The sequence below is a fragment of the Theropithecus gelada genome, chromosome 16, assembly GCF_003255815.1.
Source record: "Theropithecus gelada isolate Dixy chromosome 16, Tgel_1.0, whole genome shotgun sequence".
Lineage (NCBI taxonomy): Eukaryota > Metazoa > Chordata > Mammalia > Primates > Cercopithecidae > Theropithecus > Theropithecus gelada.
In genome coordinates this window covers 24,509,889-24,530,100 of record NC_037684.1, presented here as the reverse complement: position 1 = coordinate 24,530,100, position 20,212 = coordinate 24,509,889, and the positions used below count along the sequence as shown (strand labels likewise).

The following is a 20,212-nucleotide window of genomic DNA, read 5'->3' as shown; positions in this document are numbered from 1 at the left end:
CAATGACCCTATCTCAGAATGATCATTCTTGTCCTCCTAATCAACAGTGTGAAGGTCTGGGCATGCAAGAAAGGAATGCTACCCACTGGGCACAGTGGCACACACCTGTAATCCCAGCACTTTGGGAGGCCAGGGCAGTCAGATCACCTGAAATTGGGAGTTCGAGACCAGCCTGACCAACATGGAGAAACCCCATCTCTACTAAAAATATAAAATTAGCTGGGCATAGTGGTGCATGCCTGTTATCCCAACTACTTGGGAAGACTGAGGCAGGAGAATCACTTGAACCCAGGAGGTAGAGGTTGCAGTGAGCCAAGATCAGGCCATTGTACACCAGCCTGGGCACAAGAGCAAAACTCTGTCTCAGAAAAAAAGAAAAAGAAAGAAGGAAGGAAGGAAGGAAGCAAGGAAGGAAGGAAAGAAAAAGAAAGAGAGAGAGAAAGAAAGAAAGAGAAAGAAAGAAAGAGAATGGGCCGGGCGCGGTGGCTCAAGCCTGTAATCCCAGCACTTTGGGAGGCCGAGACGGGCGGATCACGAGGTCAGGAGATCGAGACCATCCTGGCTAACACGGTGAAACCCCGTCTCTACTAAAAAATACAAAAAACTAGCCGGGCGAAGTGGCGGGCGCCTGTGGTCCCAGCTACTCGGGAGGCTGAGGCAGGAGAATGGCGTGAACCCGGGAGGCGGAGCTTGCAGTGAGCTGAGATCCGGCCACCGCACTCCAGCCTGGGCAACAGAGCCAGACTCAGTCTCAAAAAAAAAAAAAAAAGTAATAAATTATGAAAGAGAATGAAAGAAAGAAAGAAAGAGAAAGAGAGAGAAGGAGGGAGGGAGGGAAGGAAGGAAGCCACAGGGCACAATGTCATAATCCCTTTTTAAGCTGAGACTTCTACCCTGCCATTTGAGGCTCCCTATGGCATTAGGAAGAGACAGAAAAGGGGGTCAGAGTGTCAGGCTGATGACTGACCCTGAGACTCAGGGAGTCCTGTGATTGTTACCACACCCTGTGGTGGCCAGGAAAGGTACAGGAGGAACCAGAGAACACCTGGGGCACATTGTGCCCTGTGGAACGGTGGGCTGAAGAAACTGCTACTCTAATCAGAGTCCCACCAAGGGTTCAAGAGCCTCAGGAACAGAGATTAGAGTTGCCGCTCTGGATCCAGAACCCCAACCAGTGAGAGCCTGCCTGAAGACAGGAGAATAAGGACTGGGCAAGTGGAAGAAGGAAGCTGTAGCCACATGGCTGATGGCCGCATGACTGGCACTCCCATCTTTTTTTCCTTCCTTACTGTTGGAGCCCTATGGAATATTTACCTTTCCCTGTTTTTTTGAAGGAAGAATTACTGTCTTTCATGTTTTCTCTTTCTCATTCCTCATCTTTTCCTTCTCTTGAGCAGACTATATGGAGAGTAGTTGAATTGACACCAGCTTGCAGAATGGTGAGATGGAGTCAGGATGGAATTGGGAATTGGAGATCCTGGATTTTGACCACAGAGGCCCTGTGACCTCACCCTTGGCATTTGGGCTGTGACCAGCTGGGGAAGGGAGGCTGCGGCTGTAGTATGTAGGATGACTATTAGATTAGGTTTATTTTCAGAGACTTGCTTTCATTTCTATCTAGTAAACCCTACAAGCCAGAAACTTGGATGCCATCCTTGACAACTCATTCTCCTTCACTCATAACTCAAAGAAATGTCAAGATCTGAAAACTTTATTTCCCAAAGAACTCATCAACTTACCTACTGCCCCCAAGACTTACGGCCACTGCCCTAATTCAGGTTTTCCTCACCTCACCCCTGATGGAACAATCACCTCCTTAACTGCCTCTCTGCCTTCACTCTTTCCCTGTTCAATCTTGTCAAAAGCAAATTTCCAGCCAGGCTTTGTAGCTCACGCCTATAATCTCAGCACTTTGGGAGACCGAGGCAGGAGGATTGCTTGAGGCCAGGAGTTCAAGATCAGCCTGTGCAATATAGTGAGACCCTGTCGCTACAAAAAAATTTAAAAATTAGCCAAGCGTGGTGGCACACACCTGTAGTCCCAGCTACGTGGGAGGCTGGGGTGGGAGGATTGCTTGAGCCCAGGAGGCAGAGGCTGCAGTGAGCCATGATTGTGCCCCTGCACTCCAACCTGGGCGACAGAGAAAGACTTTGTCACCCTCCCCACCAGAAAAGCAAATTTCCTTCTAACATTACCAAGTCACTCCCAGCAAATAAGTTTGTTTAGTTCAGCAAGCCAGACCCCACTAGTCACCTCCAAGCCCTCTCTAGCACAGATCCTAAGGATCTAGACCTCTTGACATCCCCACTCCAACCTGATTGGTGCTCCCATTCAAACCATGGTCCTTTCTCATATCATGCCTCTGTTTATACTGGCCCACCAGAAGTGCCATCCATCCACCCATTGACAACTTAACCCTTTAGAACTCAGCTCGAGATATCACCTCCTTCTAAAGGCCTTTCCTGTCTTTCTTCCAAGGACTCAACGCACCTCTTCAGCAAGATTAGGTAGCCCTCCTATGGGATTCCATCATATCCCTCGCAGACCTCTCTGATGTTGCACTGAGCTCATTGTATCATGAGTGCTGGTTTGTCTGCAGCTCCTTCAGTCCTTTCCATGCTGGCAAGGCCCAGGAATTGGTCTCATCCATCACTACATTCCCAGTCCTTAGCAGGATCCAGCCTCCCTTCTGCTAACCAGAATCTGCTTAAATACCTTCCTAGGCTTCCTATTGCCCTTAGGATGAAGAACAAAGTTCCTGAGTTCACCGAAAGGTCCTTCAAGACTTGACCCCAATCTCCTTCTCTAGCCTCATGCTTTTCCAGCCCCCATTCTGCGCCCCTCGACGGCATTTACATTGACATGGCTCATTGCCCTGAATGTCTTTCTGCTGTGTGTTCCTACATGGCCCTTGACTCTCCCCATTGTAGCATTTATGGACTTAATTGTAAATTGTTTCATGTCTTCTCCACCAAATTCCATGAAAATAGGAGCCATGTTCGTCTTGCTCACTCTTCCATCCATAGTGCCCAGCACTAATAGACTACTCGACAATATTAAATAAATCATGAAATCATAACTTCACAAACTCCTGTTGTCATCAGGCCATCTGGGGTGATCTAAATGACTAGGAACAGGATCACAGGGTAGGACATGATATGGGGGGACAGGACCGCCCCCAACCCAAACTAATCTGGCGTGGAAATGCTTTTTTCCTAGGAAGAGAGTGGAGGGAAAAGACGGAGGGGTTCTAAGGTGGTGTAAATGCTTCCTAAGGACTGCCCTCTGGGGTCTCGTGGTATCGCAGGCTCCTCACACCCCACCACCCCTGGGGCCAACTGCTTGGCCAGCCACACTGTCCTCAGAGTGTTCCAGCAAAGTCAGCAGAGACCCAGCAGATGGAGGAAATAATGGGAGAAAAGAGTGGAAAGTGGGAGTGGGGAATGGGTTCACAATGCATTTGTTCAGGGATCTTTACTCATTCTGTGATGAAGAGAAGGTGACACTTCATTGGCTCACTGGGGGTCTAGGAGACTTGGGCTTGGCTGAAGAGGGACAGACACTCAGGGCGGGGCTCCGTGCCATCAGCTTATCAGACAGCCGCCTTTCTCTTTGAAGGGATTCTTGTCCTCAGGGATCCCTTTGAGAAAAGGGTCGTTTCCTGCTTGGGCCTCCACATACTCCTTGATTTCCTTTCCCGCTTTGGAAATCTGTGAGAACACAAAAAATGTTTTAGGTCCTTGCTACTTTCTCTGGATCCATGATTTGGTCAGTGCTGGAAAAACAGGCTTCTGGGCAGGGCAGAGACAGAGGCCAAAGAGGAGAAAGACACAGGGGACAGACAGGTGTTCGGGGGTGTGAGTTCCTCGATCTGACCCACAACACTGACCCTGACCTTCATGGACTGCTTGGCCAGAGCCAGCCCAGATGCAGGGCTGGACACACTGAGCTCTCCAAGGCCCTGAGGCTCTCTCTTGTGCTGAGGGAGGCTGGCACCTTCACAGAGTCAACCCCAGCCTTTCTCTGCATCCTATCCCATCCCAGAGGTACCTCCTGCTGCTTCTGCGGCCCTGGAACAGTCCCACCACCCTTTCTGGTCACTTCCTCCTTCCTGGGGCTCATCAGGAACAGGAAGGGAAGAGCAGGGATGGGGCGAGGAGGCTCACCGGAATTCTTGTGTTTTTCACTTCCTTCTTTAGCTGCTCCACCTCCATCTTCAACAGATCCTTCTCGCTGAGATCCTGGGCCATCCTGCCCTAGACAGACCTGATCCTGGAAAGGATTCAGCAGCCAGGATCATAAATCTCATCAGCTCTCCCAGCTCCCTCCACACCTCAACTTCTAGCATCTCCCCTGCCATATCCCTCAGTTCAGGCCCCTCATCATTCAACAGATACTCACTCCATCCTTGCACGCCCTGCCTCTTCGAGAGCCTGGTCTCAGGAGGGGAGGAAGCTCCCAGTCTGATGGGAAAGGGACAATTTTTGCCTTTGGATTGACTGTCTACGGAGGAAATCTGGATTATCTGTCTACAGAGCCATCTGTCTGTCTGTCTACAGAGGAAACAGAAGAAAGAAGAAGGAGTTTCTTTCGGAGAGGAAGATCTGGGAAGCAATATTATTGTTTCATATAGTGACTCAAGAGTTTTCCTCTTTCTCTGCAAGTCCAGCACAGGAGAGTATACAATAATGTTCAAGAGAAGGGGGTCTTGGCCAGGCATGGTGGCTCACCCCTATAATTCCAGCACTTTGGGAGGCCGAGGTGGGAGGATTGCTTGAGCCCAGGAGTTCAAGATCAGCCTGGCCAACATGGCGAAACCTCGTCTCTACAAAAGATAGAAAAATTAGCCAGGGTTGGTGGTGAGTGCCTGTAATCGCAGCTACTCAGAAGTCTGAGGTACGAGAATCGCTTGAACCCGGGAGGCGAAGGTTGCAGTGAGCTGAGATCATGCCACTGCACTCCAGCCTGGGTGACAGAGTGCAACTGTCTCAAAAAATAAAAAAAGATCCCGGGTGCAGTGTCTCGTGCCTGTAATCCCAGCACTTTGGGAGGCCAAGACAGGCAGATCACCTGAGGTCGAAGGTTTGAGACCAGCCTCGCCAACATGGTGAAACCCCATCTCTACTAAAAACACAACAAATAGGCAAGCGTGGTGGTGGGCACCTGTAATCCCAGCTACTCAGGAGGCTGAGGCAGGAGAATTGCTTGAACCCAGAAGACGGAGGTTGCAGTGAGCCGAGATCACACCACTGCACTCCAGCTTAGGCAAGAGTGAGACTCCGTCTCAAAAAAAAAAAAAAAAAAAAAAGAGAGAGACAAGGGGGTCTGGAGCTTGCCAGACTCCAACTCTGATCCCAGCTCTGCTGCTTCCTTACTGCTTCCTTACTGTGGCCTTAGGGAAGTCACTCAACCTCTTTGAGTATTTCCCCAGCTGCAGATGGGTATTAAAAAAACCTACCACATGCAATTATTGTGGGTACTAAGAAAATAATGTCTATAAAATATTATAATATACTACCTGGCACATAATGAACACTTAATACACTTATTATCACTAATAATGCTATTGTTATTATTATCACTGCAGGGTTATCAGGAAGGCCTGCCTGGTGCCTAGCCCCAGTGATACTAAGAGTAGATCCCAGCCCAGTGCAACCTCAGCACCTCTCACCTGCCACAGAAGAGCACACTTTCCAAGTCACTTGTCCTGGACTCAGGTAAGATAGTGTTTGAGCCTCCTAGTTCTTCATCAGCTGAAAATCTTCAGATAAAGCAGATGGCCTGGAAACCAAAATCTCTGATGCCTAAGCTGATCATAGGCTCAAAGTTCTAAGCCCATCACCCACCTGAGCCTTCAAGCCCTCACTGCCGCAGAGAGACAGACATTCTCCCCACAAAAACCAACTCGAAAACAGAAGCCACCTTTTCACCACCTTGCCCTGTGTTAGCCTCACTCTTTTGGTGACCTCACTAGCTTAGAGCCTGCAGCGCTTCTATTTCCCCACCTCCACCTCACAGCCCCGCCTGCCCCCTTTTGCTTGCTTTCTCCTCCTTCCCTTCCCACCTCTGAGCATGCTCTGAGGCTGTCCTTCCTCCTGCGGCAAGTCCTAGACCGGCCCCTAACCTCCCTAACCAAGGTGCCTTGTGCGCCCATTGGATCCCCACTGTTTCACCTTACGAAGTTCTGCTAGCTCACTCTTCATCCACTCATTCAATAAATAATGTACTTGCTCACCATGCTGTGCCACTTAGTACTTGGGGCATGGCCACCTCTAATGCCTCTGTTCAAGCTTCTTTGCTGCCACACCTCCCTCTGAGTCCTGAATGTGGGTTCCAGAGCACAGGACCCACATTCTGTTTTTTTCTTGCTCTCCCCCAAGGACCACCCAAGGGCTATGCCATTTAACAGACATTGAGCTCCTGCTCTGACTGACACCCATCCAATGACAAGGGACCCGCTGAAGGAGCAAAAGTTAAGGGACCAATATGGTCGGTGGGAGGTCCTCTTACTCTCCTGTCTCTAGGATGACAGGCTTGGTGGTAGGAGGGGCAGAGAGGAGGCCCGCGGTCCATCCTAACTTCCCTGCTCCAGGACCCAGTCCAACTCTCAGCTGGGAGCTCTAAGAGTTTGAAATCAGGACAGGATCCTGGAGGTCGTCTGGTCCAACTGTCCTGTTAATGCATGAACTACAGCCCATACCTCCTAGGCAGGCTCAGTGCTCTGTCCACTGCTGCTTCCTAAAACCAACAAATTGATCTGGAATTTGAACCTGGTGCTTCTCAAATCCAAGTCCTTCCTGTTGTCTAATCTGAGTTCCTCACATTACACTTGGTCAATTTCATCTCGTCCTGCCTTCATGAGCACAGAGCATGTAGGGCAGATCTTCATCACACACAACCCTTCGCAGGCTTACTAACACCCCTCTGGGACCTCTCTGGTCATGTCTTCCCGGTGTCCAACCCTGACCCCTCTTGCTGCCACATCGGCTGTTTTCTATTTTTGCTGTGCTGCCATCCCACAGTCCTCTCTGGTATGACCAGTCTCCATATCCTATCCACCCTCCACTCCCCTGTCCTTTGGTGACTCATCCCCGAGCTTCCCAAGGAAGCCCCCACCCTCTGCCCTTTCCTCCCGCCTTCCATGAGTGGAAAATCCACCTCCACCCCCTATAGCAGGCCAGCCCCCTTCCTCCCCAGTCTCCCACCCCATCCCCCCACCGACCAGTTTCCTCTCCAGGACCAGGGAGCAATCACAGCTGCCCCGACCTTGGCTTCCTCTGCTGGGTGGGATTGGGGGCTGGGCCCCCAAATGGGCCCCTGGCTTCCCCCTTCCTCTGGGCAGGGGACAGAGAGGCACAGGCTCGGGGAGCAGGACTGACTTCCTCTTGTCCCGGAATGAGCATGTCTGCCCTTTGCAAGCAGGTTTGGGTCTCACGCAGAGGAAACCAAAAGCAGTAAGAGGGAGGGAAGGCAGAGCAACCAATCAAGGGCAGGGTGAGACTCAAAACGAGCGGGCTCCCTGGGGAGCCAGACAGAGGCTGGGGGTGATGGCGGAGCTACAGCAGCTGCAGGAGTTTGAGATCCCCACAGGCCGGGAGGCTCTGAGGGGCAACCACAGTGCCCTGCTGCGGGTTGCTGACTACTGCGAGGACAACTATGTGCAGGTAGGTAGAGCGGGCGGAGGACTGACACCCCAGCCCCTGGAGGGCGGACCCTGAGCTCAGCCCCAAGTGGGGCCCTGGGAGCCATCCTGACAGTGCTTGTCTTGGGCCTTGGCTGAGAAATCCTCCCACTCCAGACTTCAGCTTCATCCCAGACCCCAATACTTAACTCTGACCCCATACTACCCAAGCCCCCACTGTGCCCTTTCTGTCTCGCCTCAGAGATGTCTGGGACAGACAGTGCGATTCCATCCTGTTCTCAGGTGTCACTGCAGGTTCATCCTTCTGAGTCCCCCAGGTCGATCCAGAGACCCAAAGCCTCCGTCCTCACACAGATGCTGGCGATCGTTCTATTTCCAGGCCAGCTCTGGGTGACGCTTCAGAAGAACTTCCCAAACAGCACAGTGAACCTGAGATGGACCCTGAGTTTGGGAGAGTGGGGATAAGGCAGAGTAGGCTGGGCTAAAGAGAGGGGATCTCATGCAGAGGGAGGGGGATGGCCCACATGACTGCTGGGAGCAGGCTACTAGCAAAAGATAAGGAGGTGGCATTGTAGAACAGTTTTTAAATTGTGTGGTTGTCCTGGGGCTGAGAGTATAGATTCCTGGATTCAGGGAGGAGAGGGAAGGCAACTTAGCCATGATGGAAATCACTTCTGTTATTTCATTAATCTGTACAACTACCTTGTGAGACACGTATTATAATTCCTATGTTACACATGTGGAAACAGTAGCTCAGGGAGGTGAGGTGACTTGTCCAAGGCCACACAGCTCCAAACAGCAGAGCCAGGCATTCCCGTATTTTTGCTCTTGTTGCCCAGGCTGGAGTGCAATGGCTCGATCTCGACTCACTATAACCTCCACCTTCTGGGTTCAAGAGATTCTCCTGCCTCAGCCTCCTGAGTAGCTGGAATTACAGGCATGTACCACCATGCCTGGCTAATTTTATATTTTTAGTAGAGACAGGGTTTTGCCATGTTGGTCAGTCTGGTCTCGAACTCCTGACACCTCAGGTGATCCACCGGCCTTGGCCTCCCAAAGTTCTGGGATTATAGGAGTGAGCCACATGCCCGGCCAGTCTTTTTTTTTTTTTTTTTTTTCTTTTTTTGAGACAGGGTCTCCTCTGTCGCTCAGGCTGGAGTGCTGTGGCATGATCATAGCTCACATAGCTTCACTGCAGCCTTGAACTCCTAGGCTCAAGCAATCCTCCCACCTCAGCCTTCTGAGTAGCTGGGACTACAGGCGCATGCCACCATGCCTGGCTAATTTTTTTTATTTTATTTTGTAAAGACAGGGTCTCCATATGTAGCCCAGGCTGGTCTTGAACTCCTGGCCTCAAGTGATCTGCCCACCTTGGCCTCCCAAAGTTCTGGGATTACAGGCGTAAGCCACCACATTTGGGCTTACCTGACTCCTGACGCCAAGCCCTTTCCTCTCCATCTTTCTGCCTCCCTACACACTATGTGACTTTACGACAGTTTATTTGCACTCTCTGTACCCGGTTTCCTCTGCTCCCTGAAGAGCTGCAGGCTAACCTTGTTACCCCTTGGGCAAAACTTTATTTTTCTAACCTGTATTAACCGAACTATGAGAACAGGCATAGAGACCTCGTAGCATAGTAAGAACGTTGAAAAAAGAAATAAATGAGGAACAAGTGCTCATGGGAAATGGCAGATTAAAGAGAGTCAGTGATGACAGCAGTTAAAACTCTCTGGACCCAGCCAGGCGTGGTGGCTCAAGCCTGTAATCCCAGCACTTTGGGAGGCCGAGACGGGCGGATCACCAGGTCAGGAGATCGAGACCATCCTGGCTAACCCGGTGAAACTCCGTCTCTACTAAAAAATACAAAAAACTAGCCTGGCGAGGTGGCGGGCGCCTGTAGTCCCAGCTACTCGGGAGGCTGAGGCAGGAGAATGTTGTAAACCTGGGAGGCAGAGCTTGCAGTGAGCTGAGATCCGGCCACTGCACTCCAGCCTGGGCGACAGAGCCAGACTCCGTCTCAAACAAACAAACAAACAAACAAAAAAAACAACTCTCTGGACCCTTCCTTTGGGCCAGGCATGTTACCAGCATGGCCTCCCTTCATCCTCATCTGAAGTCCAGTGAGGCGAGTCCCATTCTCACTTCACAATGAGGAAGCTGAGGTTTGGAAAGGTTAAGTCACTTTCCCAGAGGTCTCCTAGCTAGTGTCAGAGCCTGAATTCAAACCCAGAAATCTGATTCCAGAGCCCACTCCCTATGCCACTAACTGAAAATGCTATTCTGGGTATCATTTCGGTCTGTGTAGTTGTTGAATGACCACCTGCAGATGAGACAGAATGAGGCTTGCAAACCAGCGCATCCTCCTAGCACAGAAAGCCATGTTCCCTCTACGGACAAGGATCCAAGCAGTCCTTTCCATTCCTTCCATAACTTCTGCACACCTCAAAGAGCTTCCGCAGTGCTCTTTGCACAAGCTTCATTTGCACACACAGTGTTCACACACAATTTGGGGTCACAAAGACCTAAGTCCAGTTTCCAGGTTTCCAGCTCTGCCACCTACCAACTACAGGAACTGTGGCAAGTTCCTCCTCTGATTCTCATGCCTGCCTTCAGGGGTGGCGCCATGGGTTCAATATAAAAATGTATCAAAGCATTTAGCCTAGTGCCAGCCCCTTCAGAAGAGCAGGATAAATGGCAGCTTTTACCATGACTATCATCATCATTATCATTCATTGGAAAGATGGATAATAAGAATCAGTTCTAAGGAGAAGAAGCTGTCCTTGCAAAAATACGTGGGGCGTGAGAAGCCTTGACCCAACTTGGAATCCTTGGATTCCTGCTTCTTTCATGCAGAACAATAACTACTAGAACACATAACCTGTTACCTTTCCTGGCCTTTCTGAGGATCTTTGTCTAGGCAAATGCCTAGGAAGTTTCTGGATCTCAGAACTGCTGTTACCTAAGGCCTGATTCCCCTACACTCCATCCCCATCTGCAGCCCCTCTCTCCCCACACCACCCAGATGCTAGGAAACCCATGGGGAATTAGGGAAGGCAGACCAGGGTCACCTGCAGAGTTCTCCGCCAGGGTTGACTGACTTTACAGACAGGGTAATTTGCATGACGAACAAGCACTCAGCCGCAGAGATGGATCTCAGATGCTTGTCCCTGCAGACCTAACTTTGGGCCAGGAGCAAAGCCAGGGGTCAGTAGGTGTTCAGGCTCCAGGTGCCCAGAGCTGGGCCCAAGCAGACACTTTTCCTGTTTGGGCCAACAATTCCACATGTCAGTTTGGGGAGGAAACTGTACAGGAGAAGGCAGGCAAGCTAAGAAATCTGGGTGGAGATGGAGGAGTAGTCACTGCTCAGTTCTGGGCCTGTTTCCTCATTTGGTAAAGGAAGGTCCTGAACTAAATCAAGACCTGCTATCCTGTCTGGTTTTAATATCCTGGGTTGATTTCTTTGCCTTTTCAAGATTCTTGGTGACATATGCTGAGGAGATATAAGTTTTGTTGCATACGCTGATGAGATGTAAATAAACATGCAAATGAGCATCTCTTTCCTGCTGTTGGAAAAGACAGACAGGGAGGAGAGAGCCACCGCATGGGCTTCCGGGGAGGTCCTGGCTCAGGCTCCATTAGAGGCTCCCAGGTGTCTCTCAGACCTTGCTCTGAGAGTTTGTAGGTCTGCTCGCCATTGACAGGCCCTGAGGGGCATCTGAGGGCTCAAGGAAGGGGATCCCAGTGTGTACCCTTGCCTGTTGGCCCACTGGCCCTACCCTAGATTCACCCTGGACTTGCCCCCTACCTGCGTTAGAAAGGTACAGGCTAGAGTATGGCAACTCCATGACCCAACAAGAGATGAGGAAGCTGCCTGGGGAACCAAACGACCAGAGAAGTTTTGCCCTAGCCCCCACTGCCTGATCTGGGACCAAAAAAAATTTCTTGGCCAGGCACAGTGGCTCACGCCTATAATCCCAGCACTTTGGGAGGCCAAGGTGGGCAGATCACCTGAGGTCGGGAGTTTGAGATCAGCCTGACCAACATGGAGAAACCCCATCTCTACTAAAAATAGAAAAAATTAGCTGGGTGTGGTAGTGCATGCCTGTAATCCCAGCTACTCGCGAGGCTGAGGCAGGAGAATCGCTTGAACCTGGGAGGCGGAGGTTGCAGTGAGCTGAGATCGTGCCATTGCACTCCAGCCTGGGCAACAAGAGCGAAACTCCATCTCAAAAAACAAACGAACAAACAAAAAAACTTCTTCCCTTCAGCCACTGCCTGCTTACCCCTCCTGCACTGACTGGCAGTGTGACCCTGGCCAGTGTCTGGCACAGTGCCTAGAATACAGTGACAATGTGCCCAGAGAGTGTTTGGGATCCCATTTGACCTGCTAATTAACTCACAAGTGCGTATTTGTGAAGAATCTTCTGCGTGTTGGGTGTGATTCCATGATGGGATACAGGATGAAACAGACAAGCTCCCTGCTCTCATGACACTTCCATTTAAGGGAGGGTGGGTAGATAATAAAAAAAAAAAATTCATAGATAATGTTTGATAGTGCTAAATGCCATGAAGAAAAGAGAATAAGGTAAATATGATAAAGAGGCAGTGAAGGCATGGGCTGGGGGAAATCTTAGTGTGGTGAAGGAAGGTGTCTCTGGGAAACTGAGGCCTGCTAATAATGATTCTGAAAATAAGTACAGCATGTGCCAAGGCCCCAAGGCAGAAACAGTTCAGCTTGTTCAGGAACAGAAACCCAATGGCCAATGTGGCTGGAGGGAAGAGTGGGAGAGGGGGAGTGATGAAGAGAAAGGCAGGAGCCAGACCTGGAGGGGCTATATGTAGGCCACAGTTGGAAGCTTGAATTTTATCCTCAGGGTATTAGAAAGCTATTAGAGGGAATGAATGAATAAAGTCCCTCTGTTCTGGGCCTCAGTTTCCTTATTTGAGTTCCCAAACACCAATCTGCAGACTGGAGCTAAACAAAGAGTCACATGGAAAGCTTTTTTTTGGTTTGTTTTTGAGACAGGGTCTCACTCTGTCATCCAGGCTGGAGAGAAGTGATGTGATTTTGGCTCACTGCAACCTCCGACTCCTGGGTTCAAGTGATTCTTATGCCTCAGCCTCCTGAGTAGCTGGGATTACAGGCACGCACCACCATGCCTGGCTAATTTTTGTATTTTTAGTAGAGACGAGGTTTTGCCATTGTAGCCAGGCTGGTCTCGAACTCCCGACCTCAAGTGATTTGCCTGCCTGGGCCTCCCAAAGTAGTGGGATTATAGGCGTGAGCCACTGCGCCTGACATGGTTTGTTGTGTTTAAGAATGTCGGCTGGGTGCGGTGGCTCACGCCTGTAATCCCAACACTTTGGGAGTCCGAGGGGCAAATCACCTGAGGTAGAGAGTTTGAGACCACCAGCCTGATCAACGTGGAGAAGCCCTGTCTCTACTAAAAAAAAAAAAAATACAAAATAAGCCGAGCATGTTGGTGCTTGCCTACAATCCCAATTACTTGGGTGGCTGAGGCAGGAGAATCGTTTGAACCCGGAAGGCGGAGGTTGCGGTGAGCCAAGATCGCACCACTGCACTCCAGCCTGGGCAACAGGAGCGAAACTCCGTCTCCAGAAAAAAAAAAAAAAATAGAATGTCTGCTCTAGCCAGTGTTGCCTTCCTCTTTCCTTTCTACTATTCACCCCCACTCCAACCCCTAAAAGGACAGCCTGTTACTGAAGTCTTCAGGAGGGTGGTACCATCATCTGTACTCAGTCCTCAGCTTGACTGTTTGAGAATGGGTATCTTTCCCTCCCTTTGCATCTGTTCCCCAAGGCTGCAGATTCACTCTTTTAAAGTGAATTTAAAGTGATGCTGTAGCTAGTCCCTCTTGCTACAACATAATTCTGCTGAGAGCCAACTCAAACATCTAAGGGTTGCGGCTCTGTCCCAATCCAGCGCCTATTTTCCCTAAATCCTCTCCCATCCCACCCCAGCCAGCCAAGGACCCAGTGGAAGATGCTGGCCCTTAGGCCAGGGCTGTGTGTATTTCAGGCCACAGACAAGCGGAAGGCGCTGGAGGAGACCATGGCCTTCACTACCCAGGCACTGGCCAGTGTGGCCTACCAGGTGGGCAACCTGGCCGGGCACACACTGCGCATGTTGGACCTGCAGGGGGCCGCCCTGCGGCAGGTGGAAGCCCGTGTAAGCACGCTGGGCCAGGTAAGGGGTGTGGGGCGTGGGAAGGCGTCTTGCGTCAGGCCTCAACTCTTCAGCTCGACTCAGACATTTTCTACGTCAGAAGTTCCTTCCTGCTTTCCCCCATGTCCAAATGCCCAACTCTACAGCAGAAGGTTGGCACTTTCCAAGCTTTTTGGACCTCCTTATCTCTGTGGCTATGCTACAAATTCCCCGAAGGCAGAGCTTTTTCTTTCTTGGAATTCTATCCTGGACATTAGAAAGTAATATCTACCAATCAGAGCAGCGGCATATACAGGAAAGAAGCAAATGAACCCTGTTTGCATCTAAATACAAGCAGTGCCTTAATAAATATCCTAGACCCAGGGTGCTAGCTTGAAAAGGTCATCTTCAGCCCTGGAAGCACTGCCAACACCATACAGTATACACCCTCCACCCTGCCACAGTGTTCTAGCGCACACACCCTCCTTCCTTCCTGGATCCTTGACCGAGGAATTGCCCCATAAAGCACATGCACAGACCCAGCCACACATTCAGCCTGGCCTGTGCATCACCCACATGTTCAGTGGGTGGGGTGTGCCTTTTCCTCTCCCCCCGCAGACCAGAGTTCCCACCCTTTCGAACTGTAGGCTTTCTCCACGGAACATTCTGAGAGGAAGTCAGTTCACTTATTTGTCCCCCAAAGCTGGTCAAGCCACCATTCTCTGCCACCTCCATATTTTCCCCCTCTGCTCCCAAGCCAGCCCAGTGCTTGTCTCTTCCCGGCATCCCCAGGGATGTTGTGTTTTCTCTTTTCCTCCTGTTCCTGCTCAGCTAATAATAACCCTTACTCTCTTTCCACCAGGAAGTGGCTCCAAAGTGGCTTCATCCTTTCCTGCCACTTTTCCCAATTGCTATGTAGCCTGGTGGGGGAGCGGGGGGAGGGGAAGGGCCCTCTTTTTCTAGACCTCGTTGCCTCCCATGGTCCCTACCCCCAGCCCAAAGTCTCTATCTTCTTCCTCCTTAGGGGGAAGGGCATTGGACACAGACCACCCCTCTCTGTCACCTTGAACCCTGTCATGCAGATGGTGAACATGCACATGGAGAAGGTGGCCCGAAGGGAGATCGGCACCTTAGCCACTGTCCAGCGGCTGCCCCCGGGCCAGAAGGTCATCGCCCCAGAGAGCCTACCCCCTCTCACGCCCTACTGCAGGAGACCCCTCAACTTTGGCTGCCTGGACGACATTGGCCATGGGATCAAGGTAGAGAGAGGGACCCTCTTCTTTCCCTCCAACCCACCCTCTCGTGCCTTGTGGCCCTTTTCCCTCCAGACCCCCAGTTCTCCTGCACATTTTGTCCCAACTTGCCACTGCTTTCTTTCCCCACTCCCTGAAGCCACCACTCTGAGCTCTTCTCCCTCTCCCTAGATTTTGTAATCCCTCCCTCCAAAACTGGTCTGTACCGTCCTCAGAGGATCTGCTGAGTGTGAGATCCTGAGCACCCCTCGCCCCCCCGCCCCGCCCCTGTGCCACCGGGCATGTGGGAAGGGGAAGAGGGGGAAGGGAGGATGTCAGGGTGTGCATGAGAATGGCTTCCAGCCACATGAGAACAGCAACTTCCTCTGTCTGGGGGTTTGAGGTCACTGCACTGAGCAGTCACCCCACAGCTGCTTTGGTGAGAAGAAGCGGGGATGCAGCCACACAAAGGGGACTTGGTGAAGAGAGGGGAGCATGGCGCTGGCGTCTTCTCAGCCCACGTCCTTCTGCGAGGTCGGAGAGGGGACGCACTCACACCCGTCCCGTCTTCAATTCCTGTCTCCACACCTTGGCATTTCTGTATTGAAATGAACCCCTTGATATCCTGAACTTATCAGCCCCCCTTAAAGGGGAAACCACACTCTCCCCTTCAACCACCAGGCCTCCTCCCCACCAGTAAGGTCTCTGTTGTCCAACTTATATTCTTTTTTTTTTTTTTTTTTTTTGAGATGGAGTTTCACTCTTGTTGTCCAGGTTGGATTGCAATGGCGTGATCTTGGCTCACTGCAACCTCTACCTCCTGGGTTCAAGTGATTCTCCTGCCTCAGCCTCCCAAGTAGCTGGGATTACAGGTGCCTGCCACCATGCCTGGCTAATTTTTTTTTTTTTTTTTTTTTTTTTTGTATTTTTAGTAGAGATGGAGTTTCTCCATGTTGGCCAGGCTGGTTTTGAACTCCTGAACTCAGGTGATCTGCTTGCCTCAGCCACCCAAAGTGCTGGGATTACAGGCGTGAACCACCGCTCCCAGCCCAACTTATATTCTTTGTGCTTCAGCTCAAATCCCTTTCGTCTTGCCCCTGGTGAAGCCTATGAGGTAACACTGTACCCACCCCTTGGGGAAGTCCCATTGGTAACAGAAGTTCCCTCTTTCATGTGGGTGTGCGCCCTGTCATTTGCGCATCCACTCTAAGTGGCCTGGGTCCTGCTCCTCTCTGCCCTAACTCCCCAAAGCCAATTCCACAAATCTTCGAAAATGACAGGTGGGACACTTCTAAGTGTGATGTGTCCTCTCCTTTCCCCACCGCCTCCTCAGCCCAATCAAAGTTAGGGACCACTAAGCCAGGGCCTCAGCTTCCTGGGCTCTGAGATGGTCTGGGGGAGGGACAGGGGTGCTGGGCCCACTCAATCCGCTGTGGCTGTGCAGAGGAAGTGGCTGTCGGCTTTGGTAGAATTGAGTCCCAGAACCCAGGCAATGACAAGGGGGTAGCGTGGGGGAAGTGTAGGAGAGGGGCCTGAGAAGTGGAAGTGGGAACTGGCCATGCTGGGCTCTCCCTCCCGGTTCTCGTCCGCCCCTCCTCCATTTCCTCTTGGGGATGAGGGTGGGGAGTGGCCTCTCACCCCAAATGTCAGCCCTACCTCCCGCTCCCTCGCAGGATCTCAGCACGCAGCTGTCAAGGACAGGCACCCTGTCTCGAAAGAGCATCAAGGCCCCTGCCACACCCGCCTCCGCCACATTGGGGTGAGGCCTCGCCAACTAGCCTAGCCCTACCCCGCGCGACCCTGAAACTCTCCTCCCCCAGCCTCGCCACCCACCCCTGGCGCCTGGGTGCTCAGGCCGTCATGCTGGATGCCTGGCGCCAATCCTCCCCCTCGGCCACATGCCTTTCCTGCTCACACCCGACCCCTGCTGGCCAGAAGCCTTCCTCCTTCCTCCTAATACCCACTCCCCGACCCCCGCCAGGAGACCACCCCGGATTCCCGAGCCAGTGCACCTCCCGGTGGTACCCGACGGCAGACTCTCCGCCGCCTCCTCCGCCTCTTCCCTGGCCTCGGCAGGGTGAGACCTACAAGCCTGCGTGGGAGGGTGAGGGGTGGGAGGTGGCTTTCGAGAGGGGCCTCCTGCCAATGGTCATAGTGACTCCTGGGCTTGAAAGGACCCAGTTAGTCCTGGGTCACACGTGCAGGGCTGGGTTCAGGATTGGAGGGGTGGGGCCAGCTGGGGATGCTGCATTAGGGAAGGCGTGTCGCCAACCGGGCCGAGCCCCGCTTTCTCTGGTGTTCAGCAGCGCCGAAGGTGTCGGTGGGGCCTCCATGCCCAAGGGGCAGGCAGCACCTCCAGCCCCACCTCTCCCCAACTCCTTGGACCCACCTCCTCCTCCACCAGCAGCCGTCGAGGTGTTCCAGCGGCCTCCCCAGCTAGAGGAGTTGTCCCCACCCCCACCGGGTAAGGAGCTCCGCCCCCTTCTTCCCAACTGTGGGGTCGCTTTTCCGCCTCCTGCCGTTCCCCAGCCCACCTCTCTTGGATCTGCCCCGGCCAGCCTCAGTGAATGCCTCCTCCATGGAGCGCAGCACGGGAGCGAAAGGAGGCGGAGGAAGTGAACTAACATAACTTAGCGCCTGCTGTATACCAGACCCTGTGTTCGAAGCTTCTCGTCCATTTTCTTATTTAAACTTAATCCTGGCCGGGCGCGATGGCTCATGCCTGTAAACTCAGCACTCTGGGAGGCCGAGGCGGGCGGATTACCTGAGGTCGGGAGTTGAGACCAGCCTGACCAAAATGGAGAAACCCGGGCTCTACTAAAAATACAAAATTAGCTGGGCGTGATGGCACATGCCTGTAATGCCAGCTACTTGGGAAGCAGGGGCAGGAGAATCGCTTGAACCCGGTAGGCAGAGGTTGCGGCTAGTGGAGATCCGGCCATTGCACTCCAGCCTGGGCAACAAGAGTGAAACTCCCTCTCAAAAATAATAATAATAAACTTAATCCTAAAGGCCAGGCGGGGTGGCTAACGGCCGTAATCCTAGCACTTTGGGGGGGCTGTGGAGGGCAGATCACTTGAGGTCAAGAGTTTGAGACCAACCTGGCCAACATGACTAAAAATACAAAAATTAGCCTGGCTGGTGGTGCATGCCTGTAATTCCAGCTACTCAGGAGGCTGAGGCAGGAGGATCACTTGAACCCGGGAGGCCTCGAGGCTGCAGTGAGCTGAGATCACCCCACTGCACTCCAATCTGGGTGACAGAGCGAGATTCCCTCTCAAAAAAACAAAACAAAACACAATAAACTTAATCACGAGAGGGTCCTTAGCACTCTTCCTTAATAGATGAAGCCACTGAAGCTGAAGTTCAGTGACTTGCCCAAGAGCCACCCAGCTAATAAGAGGTAGAGTCTGACTGTCCTCTACTGCTGGATCTTTCAGGGTTTACTGAGCACTTACTATGCGCTAGCACACTGTGGGAGGACCAGGACAGGAGAGGGCTGGAGGAAGATTGCATGAGATGGGTGCATTCTTTTTATTTTCTTTTCTTTTGAGATGGAGTCTCACTCTGTCATCCAGGTTGGATGGAGTACATTGGCAAGATCTCAGCTCACTGCAACCTCCACCTCCTGGGTTAAGCCATCCTCCTGCCTCAGTCTCCTGAGTAGCTGGAATTACAGGCGTGTGCCACTATGTCCAGCTAATTTTTGTATTTTTAGTAGAGATGGGGTTTCACATGTTGGCCAGGTTGGTCTCGAACTCCTGACCTCAGGTGATCTGCCCACCTTGGCCTCCCAACGCGCCTGGCTGAGATGGGTGGATTCTGGGGCCCAGCTCTCGAGCAGATCCCTGACACACTGAAGGAGCTTCCTGTGCCACACTTACAGCCTTTCTACTTTTCCCCCAAGACGAAGAGCTGCCCCTGCCACTGGACCTGCCTCCTCCTCCACCCCTGGATGGAGATGAATTAGGGCTGCCTCCACCCCCACCAGGCTTTGGGCCTGATGAGCCCAGCTGGGTGCCTGCCTCATACTTGGAGAAAGGTACCTGACTTCTGGGACTGAGGGGCACCGGATCCCACTTCCCAGCTTCTGCCTCTGTTGTCCTGACCCCCATTCTCCTCCCTCTGCAAAGGTGTGAATCTATCCCCCAGGCTCCCTACACAATTTTTCTGACGAACTGAGTTCAGAACAGAACTGGGGCGAGGGCAGCTGGCTTGGTATTAAATATTAACTAAGCTGGGGAGGGGTCCTAAAGGCTTGGAAGCCCCTCAAGATGGTCCCTAGAGTCTAGTACTTGAGACCCTGCATCCCCATGACGGTGGGGGGGGGGGGGGGAGAGGGCAAGAGGCATATCTCACAGCACCCTCTTCTTTTGCCCTGCAGTGGTGACACTGTACCCATACATCGGCCAGAAGGACAATGAGCTCTCCTTCTCTGAGGGCACTGTCATCTGTGTCACTCGCCGCTACTCCGATGGCTGGTGCGAGGGCATCAGCTCAGAGGGGACTGGATTCTTCCCCGGAAACTATGTGGAGCCCAGCTGCTGACAGCCCAGGGCTCTCTGGGCAGCTGATGCCTGCACTGAGTGGGTTTCATGAGCCCCAGGCCAAAACCAGCTCCAGTCACGGCTGGACTGGGTCTGCCCAGCTCTTGGGCTGTGAGCTGTGTTCTGTCCCTCTTCCCATCGTGGAGGGAAGGGGTCCTGCGGAGAGAGAACTTACCCAGAGGCCTGTTGCAGATGGGGAAGAGCTGGAAACCAAGAAGTTTGTCAACAGAGGACCCCTACTCCATGCAGGGCAGGGTCTCCTGCTGCAAGTCCCAACTTTGAATAAAATGGATGACGTCCTGTGACTGCCCCACGGAGATAAGGGGCCAGGAGGGATTGAAAGGCATCCCAATTCTAAGGCTGCTGCTAATTACAGCCCCCAACCTCCAACCCACCAGCTGCCCCAGAAGCAGCATCTTCCCATTCCCTCAGTACCCACAAAGTGCAGCCCACATTGGACCCCAGACACCCCTCTGCAGCCATTGACTGCAACTTGTTCTTTTGCCCATTGCTTGCTGTGTGTGTGATGTGTTCATATGTGGCTGGGCACTTGCCCAAGAGTGGGAACCATCTCCCTGACTTAAGCGGGACTCTCCTAGAGCACCTCACTCTCAACTCAGACTGA

General features: G+C 52.3%; 2 protein-coding genes across 6 annotated transcripts; one reads left to right on the top strand and one right to left on the bottom strand.

Moving 5' to 3' along the window:
- Window positions 1-3,073: 3,073 nt before the first annotated feature.
- GNGT2 (G protein subunit gamma transducin 2) lies at window positions 3,074-7,397 on the bottom strand. Of its 4 annotated transcripts, none has more exons than XM_025362341.1 (4): window positions 7,267-7,397; window positions 5,672-5,781; window positions 4,167-4,272; window positions 3,074-3,710 (listed from the first exon to the last, which is right to left on the bottom strand). In XM_025362341.1, exons 3-4 carry the CDS (start codon window positions 4,248-4,250, stop codon window positions 3,585-3,587), a joined length of 210 nt encoding a protein of 69 aa, XP_025218126.1. In that variant the 5' UTR covers window positions 4,251-4,272; window positions 5,672-5,781; window positions 7,267-7,397; the 3' UTR covers window positions 3,074-3,584. The 4 variants fall into 4 exon arrangements, with proteins under 4 accessions (XP_025218126.1, XP_025218124.1, XP_025218127.1 ...); XM_025362339.1 differs by lacking the exon at window positions 7,267-7,397 and adding an exon at window positions 6,065-6,219; XM_025362342.1 differs by lacking the exon at window positions 7,267-7,397 and adding an exon at window positions 6,174-6,219.
- ABI3 (ABI family member 3) lies at window positions 7,050-20,098 on the top strand. Of its 2 annotated transcripts, none has more exons than XM_025362337.1 (8): window positions 7,050-7,664; window positions 13,683-13,832; window positions 14,891-15,067; window positions 16,714-16,799; window positions 17,022-17,117; window positions 17,344-17,504; window positions 18,948-19,082; window positions 19,425-20,098. In XM_025362337.1, the coding sequence occupies exons 1-8, from the start codon at window positions 7,548-7,550 to the stop codon at window positions 19,586-19,588; spliced, it is 1,086 nt and encodes a 361-aa protein (XP_025218122.1). In that variant the 5' UTR covers window positions 7,050-7,547; the 3' UTR covers window positions 19,589-20,098. The 2 variants fall into 2 exon arrangements, with proteins under 2 accessions (XP_025218122.1, XP_025218121.1); XM_025362336.1 differs by having other exon boundaries at window positions 13,683-13,850.
- The last annotated feature ends 114 nt before the right edge of the window (window positions 20,099-20,212 follow it).

Bases quoted from the DNA above. Each gene is read 5' to 3' on its own strand.
- GNGT2 (XM_025362341.1), bottom strand. From the start codon at position 4,250: ATGGCCCAGGATCTCAGCGAGAAGGATCTGTTGAAGATGGAGGTGGAG. The intron at 3,711-4,166 runs GTGAGCCTCCTC...GTGTTCTCACAG, and splicing joins TGAAAAACACAAGAATTCCG to ATTTCCAAAGCGGGAAAGGA.
- ABI3 (XM_025362336.1), top strand. From the start codon at position 7,548: ATGGCGGAGCTACAGCAGCTGCAGGAGTTTGAGATCCCCACAGGCCGG. The intron at 7,665-13,682 runs GTAGGTAGAGCG...TGTGTATTTCAG, and splicing joins GCGAGGACAACTATGTGCAG to GCCACAGACAAGCGGAAGGC. The intron at 16,800-17,021 runs GTGAGGCCTCGC...GACCCCCGCCAG, and splicing joins CCCGCCTCCGCCACATTGGG to GAGACCACCCCGGATTCCCG.